This window comes from Elephas maximus, chromosome 5, assembly GCF_024166365.1.
Source record: "Elephas maximus indicus isolate mEleMax1 chromosome 5, mEleMax1 primary haplotype, whole genome shotgun sequence".
In the NCBI taxonomy this organism is placed as follows: domain Eukaryota; kingdom Metazoa; phylum Chordata; class Mammalia; order Proboscidea; family Elephantidae; genus Elephas; species Elephas maximus.
This window is the reverse complement of record NC_064823.1, coordinates 2,530,174-2,545,364: the sequence shown is the minus strand read 5'-3', so window position 1 is coordinate 2,545,364 and position 15,191 is coordinate 2,530,174. Positions and strand designations below refer to the sequence as shown.

Genomic DNA, 15,191 nt, shown 5'->3' with positions numbered 1-15,191 from the left:
TATTAAGTGGGTAAAGACTATAAAAAGCCTGTCAGGTGGCGTCAGGTTTGGCTGACAAATGAGTTTTGGTGCCCAACTGATGAAAAAACTTTGTTTTCAGAGCTTTTTTGGATTTTGGAATTGTACCTGTAGCAAAAAAATTTTGTAGAAAAGTAACCAAAATCATGTAAGTATGTAGTTCCAAGTAGTTTATAATGTCGCAGCTCTGTTCATGAGAGGTGAATTATAAAATCTAAAATTTAGTCCAAAGCAAAACAAAACTGATCTTGATTCTTTAGAACATTTTCTTACTTTCCCCAATAATTCTTTTTCCCTATCTTGAGTTCACACCCTCTGGTGGTCATCATCAGGTATTTCTTTAATATTGATAAAACCAAAATAAATTATTACCAGCCAAGATCCAGAGGTAACTAGTTGTTAAGACCACTTGTAATCATGAAAGAACAGATGTGATTATTGGAAAGACTGTATAAGAACTGAAAGAAAATGAGTTAACTGCCTCTTAGCTACTCTTATCAGAAAAACAAGCTACAGTTTATCTAAATCCTATAGGTTAAAAAAAAAATAGGTTAATGGTATTTAAAGGCAAATTTGCTGTAACAAGGACTTCGATTATGGTGGCCTTCCACTATAGCCATCAAGTCGATTCTGACTCATGGCAACCATACAGGACAAGGTAGAACTGCCCCATAAGGTTTCCAAGGCTGTAGCCTTTATGGAAACAGACTACTATATCTTCCTCCTGAGGAGGAGCTGGTGGGTTCAAATCGCTGACCTTTCGGTTAGCAGCCGAGCGCTTAACCACTGTACCACAGGGCTCCTTCATATTGGCCTTAGGGCCTAATTTGCCTTATAATGGGGTGGGTGGAGGTGTGGAGAAGTGATGACAGAAGCTAAAGTAATACATTACAACCAATTGTGTATTAATCCTGTTTTAAAGTGTACGCATTATTTATAGATGGCTCCTGATCATGTGTCTAGTCTGTTATGGTTGTTGTCAGGTGCCGATGAGTTGATTTTGACTCTTGGTGACCCCATGTGACACAGCAGAACTGCCTCATAGGGTTTTCTAGGCAGATCACTGAGTCTTTCTCTCGCGTTATTAAAACCTGAGAATACCCCCCAAATTTTATGAAGAATGTATACTGTATTTAACATACAAAATGCTTAAGGTACTAAGCTGGGTGTTAAAAGGTCATTTTCTAATCATCCTGTTGCCCATCTTCTCTAACCGTACTCTCCCCTGTGTTTGGATCTCTAGAATCAAACTCCAAATGTATTTTCTCTCCTACCACCCCTTCATCTCACCTATCAGATTAGGAATAATTTAATTCCCTAAATTCCTCACAGCTGTCACACTATGGAAATACACTGAAGTTATAATCTGAGAACAAATCATTTAAATGTATGCAGAAATGCTATTATGTTTTAATCGCTCATATAAAAGCTTTAAGGAGCCACCTGATATTTCATCTCTAAATCTTGCTCAAGTTAAAACAGTCAATATTGAAAAAAGAACCCAAAAAACTGCCTAGATTGTAATGTATCTTTTTTTTTTTTTTTTAAATATTCTGAATAGTTTTTTTACTGTATACAAAATCATTTTTGGACTACTAAATTTCTAGGTACATTAAATTCACTGCTAGTGGTTAATTTTACTACAAAATCAGTTCTATCCTGTCTCTCCAAATCTGTGGACTGACATCTCAAAAAGACTGCTAATTCTAGCAAGATGATATCCTTCTAGAAAAATTATAAATGGAAGCAGGGCTGCCTTAAAAAATATTCAAGAAAAGGTAAGTTGCTTTAGCTTGGTCAAGTTAAAAAGCCTCTAAAAAGGCCAACTAAAGAAAAAGCAAAATGCACTTATTTTCCTTCTTTATTAGTGAAAAGAATAAAATTGAAGTCATTTTAAACAATAAAGTCAGATTAGGGTAGAAAAAGGAAAAGCCACTTGGTTATTAAGAAAGACTTCATACCTTAGAAAGACAAATGGAGATACATGTATATAGGTAGCTACCTCCCCAGGCTCTGTCTACTGCATGGATCTGGTCCATATTACTTCGCAGAGTTTAAGTTTTGGTTAAGCCTGTCAGCTATGGTACATCCCCAGAGGGGCAATTAACAGTGACCTGACAAAACTGGGTGTTCAGATTTCACCACCGAAAGCTCATAAAGTTTGTTAAAGTCAAAATGAACCTGCAACCAAAAAAAAAAAGCTTTAAAAAAAACACTTTAGAAAAAATGTCCACACACGAGACACCCGTCAGCTGAGGTTTCCATAAAGTTAAGAAAAGCTTTATCTCCTGAAGTAATTGACTTTCATGTATTCTCATCTAGAATGACTCATCATATCTAGTTCATTTGAACATTCTAAATACAAAGCAAGAGAGGGAGTCCTTGCAAAATGTGTTTAGTTTGTATAAATAAATACAAAATTATGGCTAAAATATGTATCAAGGTTTGCCACCACCAATTTATGAAAGTTCAGAATACAGCAATGGAATAAAGCATTTAATTTCATTTTCAACACACTCTCTAGGGACTGAACAGTGTTCCTGGCTGTCAGCGCTCCTTTAGCAAAAGGGGAAGCGAGAGAAAGACCCGTTTTCCTCTCAGTGCACTGCTGGGGAGCGGGCTATACAGGAGCATAGCTGGGGCTGCCCAAGGAAGGGATGTATATGTCTGCGAAGAAATCAAGAATCTTACCCAACTAGCATAAAATTCTCTAGATAATTAGTATTAAAGTAGTTTTCTGTGCTCTAAAAGATTTAGGTCACCTTCCAAAGGGTCCAAACTTGTTAGCCAAACAAAAAAAGCTCTTAAATAAAAATGTTTACATGGAACAACATAGCTCTACTTTAAATTAGTTCTGTGACTTCTGGCAACTGCTTTAAAAAGAGGAGCCATAGTAATAAAAAAAACTTGTATTTACCCCAAAGGCAACTGTGAAGCTAGGTGAGGTAACAGACTTAAAATAGATTTGACTTTGTCAGGAAAGAGGCAAGATAAAATTACAAGGCATGATGACTGGTATCTATTAGTCATTAGAACCTCTTAACCCTGGGTGGTATAAACGGGTAAGTGCTCGATGATTAACCAAAAGGTTGGAGGTTTGAGTCTATCCAGAGGTGCCTCAGAAGGGCTGGCAAACTACCTCCGAAACATCAGCTGTTGAAAACCCTATGGAGCACGGTTCTGACACCCATGGAGTCACCCTAAGTTGGAGTCAACTCGACGATGACAAGTGGTCTTTCTCAATGATCACATAAAACAATTTAAAGCCTTCTCTGTAATAATTTATCTGCTAAAAAGGGTATAATTTCATAAAAAATATATTTAAATTTTATTTTCAAGAGCAATGTACACATAAGCCATTTTGTGAATGGGGTAAGCCATTCTGGCATCAAACAATTATAAAAGCTTGAAAAAACCTGTACACTTTTTTTTCTGATATGTTATCTCTGCATCCAACTGTAAAATATGCTGCACTATTAACCAGTGATTCTACGAATGACACGTGAACCTTTCTGTTCTGTTGACTTGTCTGTCAACAAAGCACCTCTTTAAAGGAACCTGTAATTTATCTTAAGTGACCAACCATACCAATAATTTGACACACAAACTAGGTAAACGTGGGTTACATACAACACTTTCAATTGTTGATAGAATCAAACAACCATACATAAACTTTTATTGCATTTAGCTCTGTACAACAGAATGCTTTCATTTTTATTATAGAACTACCAGTTATGTTGTAGTATAGCTGTTTAAGGAGGAGTTCCAACAACTGATTTTTCCAATCACAGTGAGGCTACTGCATATTATTTTGCTCTGTACAAACCAAAACTAACTCCAAATGACTAAAACTGTGTAACTTATAATGATATTAATCTCTTAAATCTGATACATAACTTGCCATTTTTCTTTTATTCTAAATTCAAAGATCAAGTAACCTCAGAGTTAGCTTTTTTTTTTTTCCCTGAAAGACTAAAATAAATATTTGAAACAATAACAATGTTAGATATTAGAGACAGGATATGGAGACTGATTCAAGTTCAGTTCTGGCACACTGATTTTAGAATGCCATGTATCTCTCTCAGGGGTTAAAAATACTTGACTAGAGTTTAGTCCTTTCGTACTCTTCTTTTGCGTACTGACTTTACTGGCCCATCTCCAGATCCCGTGCTCTCATCTGCTTCCTTCATCTAGGAAAAGAATCGGAAAATGTTTATTTTAGTACATTTGGGTAACTATACAGTGCAGTAAACTATATGTATCTAATCCTCCAAGATATATGTTCTAACAATCAAATGCTATGTTATGTATATTTCTTTACTTTATGCAGCTGATCACAAATGTGTGTATAAACTGATGTATTTTCCTTTGTCGAGGCTGCATTTTTAGAATAACCCTTCTTATCAAATAAGCACCTGAAAAGGGATACTATGTTAATTTTCATGACTTAACCTCATTGTCATTATTAACTAATAGTTACATGGTATCTTCATTTTCACAGTTGGATATCTGAGCACTGACTTCATCACAATATTTCTGTAAGTAATAAATTGCTGAAAATGATTTTACAGGGTTCTTTTCAAGTAATATATACTGTACAAAAATTAGGAGAGAGGAAAAGAAAACATCAATTTATGGTTTGTCTTTTTTCCTATTCCTCCAGAATAAGCCATTTGTTTAAACTCATGGAACAAAATAAAATAATGAAGGTATTATATGATATTATACATAAGAAAGTTATAATTATTTCTCAAGGTTGTACTGTGCAAAGAATTGGTTTATTTTAGCTTACTGACAAATATACTTAAGCAAGCTCAACAATTGGCAGATGGAATTAAGGTGTTTTTAAAGGAACACAATGTTTTGTGGAACAAAATATAACTAGAATACAGAGTACAAGTCAATGATTGCAAGTATGAAGAGAGTGACAGCTGAAACAATGACTGTTTAAAACTCAGATCTGGAGGAAATTATCTTCCCTTGGCCCCCCTAATATGGATATTCATATAGGTAATGTCCCCAAAGCCTCCTTAAAAACACATACAGCAGTTACGATCAGTGACCAGATATGTGTACTGAATAAGCTTTAGGAAGCAACTGAACAAAATAATAAAAGAGGTAACAGAGAAAGAAAGGTAGTTTATTACATCCCATGCAGAGGCCAGGCAGAACTGTACTTCTCCTGTACTTCACACTAAGTAATTAGAGTGGTTAGGATCCTGGCTCTGGAAAGCTCTTAAAATGCTGTATCTAGAGAAATATAAGGCACCCAGGTTAAAAGTGCTCTGCTGCTAACCGAAAGGTTGGTGGTTCGAACCTAGCCAGATGCTCTGCCAAGATAAAGATCTGATGATCTGCTCCCATAGAAGATTACAGCCTAGAAACCCCTATGGGGCAGTTCTACTCTGTCACATGGGATCACTGTGGGTCAAAAATCAACTCAAGAGTGCCTAATAACAACAGAGAAGTATAAAAAACAGGTTTTTGCTATATACTGGGTAAAAAAAGAGAGCTTTGGTTCTGAATTACACCCTGAATGATTTCTGGTTCCACGGTAACTGACTAAAAAAACGACACTTTGTAAAGTTCCATTTTATACCATGATCCAAAAATGTGTAAACATATCAAGTTAATGGAGAAAAAATGGTTTACTCAATATCTGAGAAAACATGTATCAGGCAACTACCCAATGAAATATTTCACAATGTGACATTAAAATATTGAAACAATAAGGATATTTTTACAACAGCTATAAAGGGAACTGTCTTGTAATAACCAATATTACCTCTGAAATATTCAAATGTCTGTTTATTATACCTTTCAATAGAGTATTTTAATGATAAAGCCATAATTTTTACAGATAAGGCTCAGTTTAGATTTTGTAAACTCTAATCAGTTTCATTACATATTAAGATAATATATAGTATCTTCTTGCCTTCTTTATGGATACATTTAAAAATAATATTTAGGCTTATGAAATATGTAACTTATGAAAACTGGAAGAAATATGGCAGAAGTCCTTTACCAACCAGGTTGTGGTCTTTATTGAATTAATTTTTTATGGATAACAATCATATATGGAAATTAGTTTATTTTCTGTGAAAGAGTTGCTTACCTCATCCTCTGATCCAGACTTATTTGATTTATTACCTTCTTCTTGCCCTTCTATGATTTCAATTTCTTCTTCACTCTTTTCCTCAGGTTCACCTTCCTCTTCTAGAACAGATTTTATTGAAAGCAAAGACTCAATGAATTTAGGATTCTTCTACTGAAAATATTAAATACAATAAAAGCATTTACTTAAATTCTAGTATTTAAAAACAATTCCTTCAGTTAGAAATTTTTTTTTTAATTACAAACACTCATTATTTTGCCACATTTTATAAGTAAATCATCACATTTGAGATAAGCCTAGGATGAAGGAACCAGCCGTGTTATAAACTGTATGTCACATGAAAACCAAAGAATGTAACATCTTTCCTGTATTCATGCCTTGGTAATACTTCCCTTCCCTTAATTTCTGGTGATCTTTTACTCTTCAATATGCTATTTTACTCTCAAACATGTTTATTTATTGTTCCCTGTGTATATTATTATTTTTTTAGCTACTGACCTTCCTTTGGATTCTGTTTAGCCAAGCCTCCAACTCTGTCACTATCATTATCAAAGATATTAAGTGTACCCTTGGAGCAATATACCACCGCTCGTCTGTCAATTTATACTGTGGCAGCTTGCATGTTGCTGTGACGCTGGAAACCATGCCACTGCTACTTCAACTACCAGCACGGTCACCCAAGGTGGACAGGTTTCAGCAGAGCTTCCAGACTGAGACACTACGAAGAAAGGCCTGGCAACCTACTTCCAAAAAAACCAGACAATGAAAATCCTATGGATCACGGTGGTCTGATCCCATTGTTCATGAGGTCTCCATAAGTGCGGCGGCCAACTCAATGGCAGCTAATAACAACAGAAGCTACATATGAGGCATCAGTAGTTCAGTGGTAGAATTCTTGCCTTTCCTGAGGGAGACACAGATTCAATTTCCAGCCAACACACCTAAGGTACAGCTACCACCCTTCCGTCAGTGGAGGCTTATGTGTTATTCTGCTGCTGCACAGGTTTCAGCAGAGCTTCCAGACAAAGATGGACTAGAAAGAAAGGTCTGGTGATCTACTTTCAAAAATCAGCCAATGAAAACCCTAAAGGTTACAATGGTCCAATCTGCAACTGATATGGCACAGGACCGGGTGGTGTTTAGATCTGTTGTGCTATAACTGGGGGCTGACTGCACGGCAGCTAAGAACAAGGAGTTACAGAATGTAAAAACTGCTACCCTACCAAAAACGGTGGGGTTGGAGAAGAGGAAGCTGACAATCCAACAACTCTACATCTCCTATGTATTCCCACATCTATCATGTGGAACCACCTGGATACATGAAAGTGCCTTCTACAAGAAGGCCCTTTTGATACTTAAATATTCCAGTGGAAGTTATTTAAATGCCTTCTAAATAGTGTTATCAATATACTAAGGATTTGAAAATTGACAACCTAAGGAATCTGTTGTTTTAGATATCCTGGTATACACACACACACACGTGTGTGTGTATGTTTGTATGTATGTGTATATACATATATGTATGTGTGTTTTTTTTAAGAAAGAAAGTCTGGTTTTTAAATCAACTGCTTCACCATCTACTAATGAAATTAATGCTTAAAACAGAGTCAACTGTACAGAGCTCAATCTGGAACGTGGCTTGGGGCTAGGAGTTACACCTGGCAGATATCACCGGTTTTATTTCTACCTACGTGTGCACTGGAAACCCTGGTGGCACAGTGGTTAAGGGTTTACTGCTGACCAAAAGGTAGGCAGTTCAAATACACCAGGAGCTCCCTAGAAACCATATGGGGCAGTTCCACTCCATCATTCATATAGGGTCGCTATGAGTCGGAATCGATTCGATGGAAACGGGTTTGGTTTTTTACAGCTGCAAAGGAAGTCTCAATGGAGAGCCACCAAAAAGCTGCAGTTTTTCAGTTCTAACACCGTTAAAAGTTGAGTATAAGATGGAAGCAGAAATATAATTCAGCAACCCTTTCACGACACGAAATTATTTATCCTACATGATAAATTACCTGAAAAATACCAGCCACTGGAAGACTAGGTGTTGATTGTTGCAGTTAAGTGCCTTATACCCATTAGTCTTCTACAAGGGCCATCATCTATGCCTTGCATTTGATCTTCATCATTCTCAGAAGAAAAAAAAGTCCTTGCAAAAAGCTACTATGGCACATAGGATTCATACTTGCCAGGCTCTGAAGAAACTGACCAATATTTAAATCTCTATTTTTTAGGAGATAGAAAACTATGTAAACTCAGGGTGACTGTTCAGGGCACAACACCCAGTAAGGGTTTGTTACTCATCTTTGCCACAGTCATGCATTCTTGGGGATTCAGATGGTATAAATTTGGCAACAAGCAAGTGCAACAATTGATGTTTACCAGGTAATACACTGTTTTTATGAGCCATGCCCAGGATCCTCATTATAAACCACCATTATCATCTTACCTTTTTCAAGAATTTCACCATCGCTTTGCTTTTTTTCTTCTTCTACCTCTATTGGTTTCTCCAGGGCTGCTTTCTCTTCCTTCACTTCTTGCTCTAATGCTCCTTTTGTCTGTGGTTTACATACGTCAGTTTTTTTATAGTCTGCATCTTCGTACTTTTTCTGTGGTGGTTTAACATAAGCTATTTTTACTAAAAACAAAGCACTATTATAAAAACAGGTTTTTTTTTTGTAATAACTGATAACATACATAGTGAATTATCAGTAAAAACTTTTAGAAAATTTAGTTTATTACTTTTGAGAATCACATGCTCAGTTCATAGAACCCGTAAAGACTAATTAAAAAAAAAAAAAAAGTTGAAAGAAATTCATTTTCCTTACCTTTACTTTTCTTGGCCAACAAAATGAAATAATTAATACCACTGGCAGCCCTGCTGTCACAAGATAAATGAGCCAAAGCCATGGGCGGTCTTCAGCAGCTGCCATTAGCTGTTTAAGTACACCAGGCTATAGAAGAAGTAAGTAGAAAAATGCAATTCAAATTTTACAACCCCAGCTGGGAAATACAGCCAACAAAAAGATTTATTTTACCTAGGCATTTCACCTTAACGAATGATGAACTTGTAAAAGTTAAAATATCATTCCCTCCCCCCACTTTATACTTTGTAAAGTCTAAGTTTTTTAATTATTTTTAATTATTAGCATGCATCACTAAGTAAGACTCTATAGTAGAAGATATGCTACCATGAAAATGGAAAATACTACCAGCAAGGATAACGACAACTTTCTTTTTTCGTAGGTCTCAGGGTAAACTATTCTTTATGGATGTATGCATGGTTCATTTAGAAGTGTACAACTCTCTGAAAACTCACTCTGTAGTTTTAAACGGCTTATTAATAAAATTATACCTCAGAATTATTGTGCTTTATCTTTTTATATTTAAAACAAATTTTACACCTGACCTTTGGTAAGAAAACAGTTTCTCATTAAAATAAAATCCCAAACCCGCAAATGTCTTAGAAGAGTTCTAAAACAAGACTCCCTCAACCCTCACCTACCCTTTGGATGGTTTTTGCTAGTGTCCAAAGAAAGCAAATGTAAGGTATACATTTTTCTTTATATTAGTTCATTTTAAAGACACATCATCCAAGATGCACTGTGTTGAAATATTTTAGCTTTGCCTTTAATATATAATGTAAGATTTGGAAAAAAAAATAGACACAATTTAATAATGTTGGATTTAAAATTTTTCTGTACTTTTTCAAGTAAAAAGTAGTTAAACTGAATGAAGTATAATATTTAGATTACTGTTTACCACTTAGGCCTGAGTTGGCAAGGTGATGAAGATACTAAGCAGTGTCACTTCTACAAACAGCAAAATGGCTGTTGAGGTAAGACACAGGATTAAATGAAAGCTATTTTTTTTTATTATAGTTTAATGAATAAAATGAGGACTTAGATATGCATATACAGTTCCTGATCTAGTTTACAATGAGGCTGTACCACAATACTGCTAATAAACCTGAGCCTTCTGTCCACACAAACCTGTTCCAAGGCACTTCCTGGGCATCTAGTATCACTGCACACAGTGTTCACCTTTGAGAGGACCGAGCCCTGTCAGGGTTACATGAAAATGCCTGCTGCCGCTAGGCTCAATGCCGTACCTCATTAGCACTCGCTACCGTGATTTTCATGCTCCAACCATCTGCAGCCCAGCGATCTGCTACTTCCTTTTCTGAACAGATAATAAAATTGTCAAAGTAGATATCAGAGGTCATGGACCAAAGCTCTAAGCCGAGGGCACGGAAAGAAGTCAGAAGAAATGGATGGTCATCTTCAAAATAATCTGGATTAGGAATTTTTCGAGGACTCCAGATTCCCTGGAAGGAAAAACAATAGAGGACATTTGCAACTGAAATAATTGCATTATAAATGGTACCCCAGTAACAGTAACCATTGGATAAAATTAGCAATACTACCTGGGGAAGAAAGAACAAACTTTTAACTGATATTAATTCACAGTGATTCACTGGAAATAAAATCTTATTTCTTCCTTTTCTGTATACAATGTACCCTACAAATAATACTGCCTTGAAACTGCAAAAAGTCAAAGTAACACATGCAGAAAATGGAGTAACCGAATTTCACAAGTGATACTATTTCAAACAAAACTTTTATGATTTAGTAAAGTTATTCAAGCAAGAGGTTATTAAAATTCCTAAGTGAAAGTGATAAATGTAGGGCAAAAGGGTGTCACTCCTTTTAACACAGACCCATCGCGAGCATCACTAATGAATTATAGTTCCACCTCAGAACGACTATTCAAACTAAAAGTTCCAATCTTAAGTTATTAAATTGTCAAAGACTCACTCCACCCTCCAATCTATCCACCCTGCTCCAGGTACTACTCCAGACACTAGGGACACAGTGATCAAAGCAGACACTGTTCCTGTGATATGTGGTGTTTAAAGTCTAATGAGGCAGACAGACATTAAATAAAAAAGCTACCAAAATAAACATTTAATAACATTTTGTGATAAATACTATGAAGAGACACTACAGTGAGCAATTAGAACATACAGCTGCGTATATATGTATGTACTCATGGTTGTTGTTGGGTGCCGTCCAGTCGGTTCCGACTCACAGCGACCCTGTGCACAACAGAACGAAACACTGCCCAGTCCTGCACCATTCTCACAACTGTTGCTATGCTCGACCCCATTGTTGCAGCCACTATGTCAATCCACCTCGTTGAGGGTCTTCCTCTTTTTTGCTGACCTTCTACCAACCATGATGTCCTTCTCCAGTGATTGATCCTTCCTGAAAACATGTCCAAAGTATACGAGACGTAGTCTTGCCATCGTTGCTTCTAAGGAGCATTCTGGTTGTACTTCTTCCAAGACAGATTTGCTTGTTTTTTTTGGCAACCCATGGTATATTCAATATTCTTCACCAACACCACAACTGAAAGGTGTCAATTCTTCCCTGGTCTTCCTTATTCATTGTCCAGCTTTCACATGTATATGAGGTGACTGGAAACATCATGACTTCGGTCAGGTGCATCTTAGTCTTCGAGGTGGCACCTTTGCTTTTCAACACTTTGAAGGGGACTTTTGCAGCAGATCTGCCCAAAGCAATGTGTCTTTTGATTAATTGACTGCTGCTTCCATGGCTGTTGATTGTGGATCCAAGTAAAATTAAATCCCTGACAACCTCAACCTTTTCTCTGTTCATCACAACATTGCTTATTGGTACAGGTGTGAGGGTTTTTGTTTTATGTTGAGGTATAATCCATACTGAAGGCTGTGGTCTTTGATCTTCATCAGTAAGTGCTTCAAGACCTTTTCACTTTCAGTAAGCAAGGTTGTGTCATCTGCATAACACAGGTTGTGAATGAGTTTTCCTCCAACCCTGATGCCCTGTTCTTCTTCATACAGTCCGCTTCTCAGATTATTTGCTAAATTTACAGACTGAATTGGTATGGTGAAAAGATACAACCCTGATGCACACCTTTTCTGACTTTAAACCCTGGAGCATCCCCTTGTTATGTCTGAACGACTCCCTCTTGATTCATGTACAGATCCTCATAAGCACAGGTGTTCCGAAACTCCCGTTCTCCCTAATGTAGTCTATAATTTGTTATGGTCCACACAGCTGAATGCGTTAGCATAATTAATAAAACACAGGTAAACATCTTTCTGGTATTCTCTGCATTCAGCCAGGATCCATCTTATATCAGCAATGATATCCCTGGTTCCACATCTTCTTCTAAATCAGGCTTGAATTTCTAGCAGTTCCCTGTTGATATACTGCTGCAGCCACTTTTGAATGATCTTCAGCAAAATTTTGCTTAAACCCTTGCATATGATATTAACGATTTTGTTCGATAATTTCCACATTTGGTTGGATCACGTTTCTTGGGAATAGGCATAAATTTGGATCTCTTCCAGTCGACTGGCCAGGTAGCTGTCTTCCAAATTTCTGGCATAGGCAAGCGAGCACTTCCAGTGCTGCATCCGACTCCTGAAACATCTCAGTTGGTATTCCATTAATTCCCAGAACGCTGCTTTCCGCCAAAGCCTTCAGTGCAGCTTGGGCCTCTTCCCTCAGTACTGTTGGTTTCTGATCACTTATTACCTCCTGAAATGGTTGAATGTCAACCAATTCTTTTTGATATAGTGACTCTGTGTATTCCTTCAATTTTCTTTCGATGCTTCCTGCGTCATTTAATATTCTTCCCATAGAATCCTTCGGTATTGCAATTCGAGGCTTGAATTTTTTCTTCAGTTCTTTCAAGCTTGAGAAATGCTGAGCGTGTTCTTCCCTTTTGGTTTTCTATCTCCAGATCTTTGCACATGTCATTATAATACTTTACTTTGTTTTTCTGAGCTGCCCTTTGAAATTTTCTGTTCCACTCTTTCACTTCTTCATTTCTTCTTTTTGCTTTAGCTGCTTGACGTTCAAAAGCAAGTTTCAGAGTCTCTTCTGATAACCATTTAGTCTTCTTTCTCTCCTGTGTTTTTAATGACCTCTTGCTTTCTTCATGTATGATGTCCTTGATGTCATTCCATAACTCACCTGGTCTTTGGTCATTAGTGTTCAAGGCATCAAATCTATTCTTGAGATGGTCTCTAAATTCAGGTGGGATATACTCAACATCATACTTTGGCTCTCATAAACTTGTTCTAATTTTCTTCAGTTTCAACTTGAATATGAATAGATTTGACGCCTTGAACACTAATGACCTAAGACCAGATGAGCAACTGATGGTCTGATCCGCAATCAGCCCCTGGCCTTGTTCTGACTCATGATATTGAGCTTTTCCATTGTCTCTTTCTGCAGATATAGTCGATTTGATTCCTGTGTACTCCATCTGGCTAGGTCCATGTGTACAGTTGCTGTTTATGTTGGTGAACAAAAGGTATTTGCAATGAAGAAGTTGCTGGTCTTGCAAAATTCAATTGTGCAATCTCCGGCATCGTTTCTGTCACCAAGGCTGTTTCTATCACCAACTACTGATCCTTCTTCTTTTTTTCCATCTTTCACATTTCAATTACCACTAATTATTGGTGCATCCTGATTGTATGTTCGATCAATTTCAAAATGCAGAAGTTGGTAAAAAATTTTCAATTTCTTCATTTGTGGCCTTAGTGGTTGGTGTGTAAGTGTGAATAAATAGTCATATTAACTGGTCTTTCTTTCAAGGCGTATGGGCACTATCCTATCACTGACAGCATTGTACTTCAGGATGGATCTTGAAATGTTCTTTCTGATGATGAATGCAACACCATTCCCCTTCAAGCTGTCATTCCCAGCATAGTAGACCATATGATTGTCCAATTCAAAATGACCAATACCAGTCCATTTCAGCTCACTAATGACTAGGATATCAATGTTCATGTGTTCCATTTCATATTTGACAATTTCCAATTTTTCTAGATTCATACTTTGTAAATTCCAGGTTCTGATTATTAATGGATGTCGGCAGCTGTTTCTTTTCATTTTCAGTCATGCCATATTAGCAAATGAAGGTCCCAAAAGCTTGACTCCATCCACATCATTAAGATTGACTCTACTTTGAGGAAGTGGCTCTTCCCCAGTTGTCTTCTGAGCGCCTTCCAACCTGGGGGCAGGGGCTTATCTTCTAGCACTATATCAGACAATGTTCTGCTGCTGTTCATAAGGTTTTCAAATATATGTACATATAATATTGAAAAATTTCAATGAATAATTAGATAAATTTAGTATATGACATACGAATTTCTAACATAAAAAGCTAGGTACTCTCAAAAGGTGTTATCTGCAAAAAAAAAAAAAAAAAAAAATCCATTATTTTAATAATACCAGAAAATAAGTATGGGCACTGACTACTAAAATGTATAACATGAATCCTCTTGATCAGAATTCATTTTTTAAAATTTTTATTGTTTTAGTTTACAAGTCAGTCTCTTACACAAAAATTTATATACACCTTGCTATATACTCCTAGTTGCTCTTCCCCAATGAGATAGCACACTCCTTCTCTCCGCTCTGTATTTTTGTGTCTATTTGGCCAGCTTCTGACCCCCTCCGCCCTCTCATTTCCACTCCAGATGGGAGCTGCGCACATGTCTCGTGTGTCTACTTGAGCCAAGAAGCTCACTCTTCACCAGTATCATTTTCTATCCCATAGTTCAGTCCAATCCCTGTCTGAAGAATTGGCTTTGGGAATGGTTCCTGTCTTGGGCTAACAGTAGGTCTGGGGACCATGAGCCCTGGGGCCCATGACCCCTGGGGCCCTCCTAGTCTCAGGCAGACCATTAAGTCTGGTTTTTTTACGAGAATTTGAGATCTGCAGCCCACTGCTCTCCTGCTCCCTCAGGGGTTCTCTGTTGTGTTCCCTATCAAGGCAGTCATCAACAGGTTGTAGCCAGGCACCATCCAGTTCTTCGAGTCTCAGGCTGATGTAGTCTCTGGTTTATGTGGCCCTTTCTGTCTCTTGGGTCAGAATTCATTTTTTATATTTACTTCTAAAATATAACTGTCTTCCAAAGTAACCATTAATTGGTTATTAGGGAAGAAGATAATGAGAAGTGACTTGATTTCAAGTTTTTAAGTTTATTACCCTG

At 37.0% G+C, this 15,191-nt stretch overlaps 1 protein-coding gene across 1 annotated transcript in view; it reads right to left on the bottom strand.

Moving 5' to 3' along the window:
- Window positions 1–3,354: 3,354 nt before the first annotated feature.
- CLGN (calmegin) overlaps window positions 3,355–15,191 on the bottom strand; it is a 71,229-nt gene continuing 59,392 nt past the window's right edge. Inside the window, exons 11-15 of the mRNA XM_049885240.1 lie at window positions 10,248–10,463; window positions 8,965–9,090; window positions 8,586–8,745; window positions 6,134–6,234; window positions 3,355–4,208 (exon numbers count right to left, since the gene is read on the bottom strand). Coding sequence (XP_049741197.1) covers window positions 4,128–4,208; window positions 6,134–6,234; window positions 8,586–8,745; window positions 8,965–9,090; window positions 10,248–10,463 — 684 coding nt within the window. The 3' untranslated portion in view covers window positions 3,355–4,127. The remainder of the gene's footprint in view (window positions 4,209–6,133; window positions 6,235–8,585; window positions 8,746–8,964; window positions 9,091–10,247; window positions 10,464–15,191) is intronic.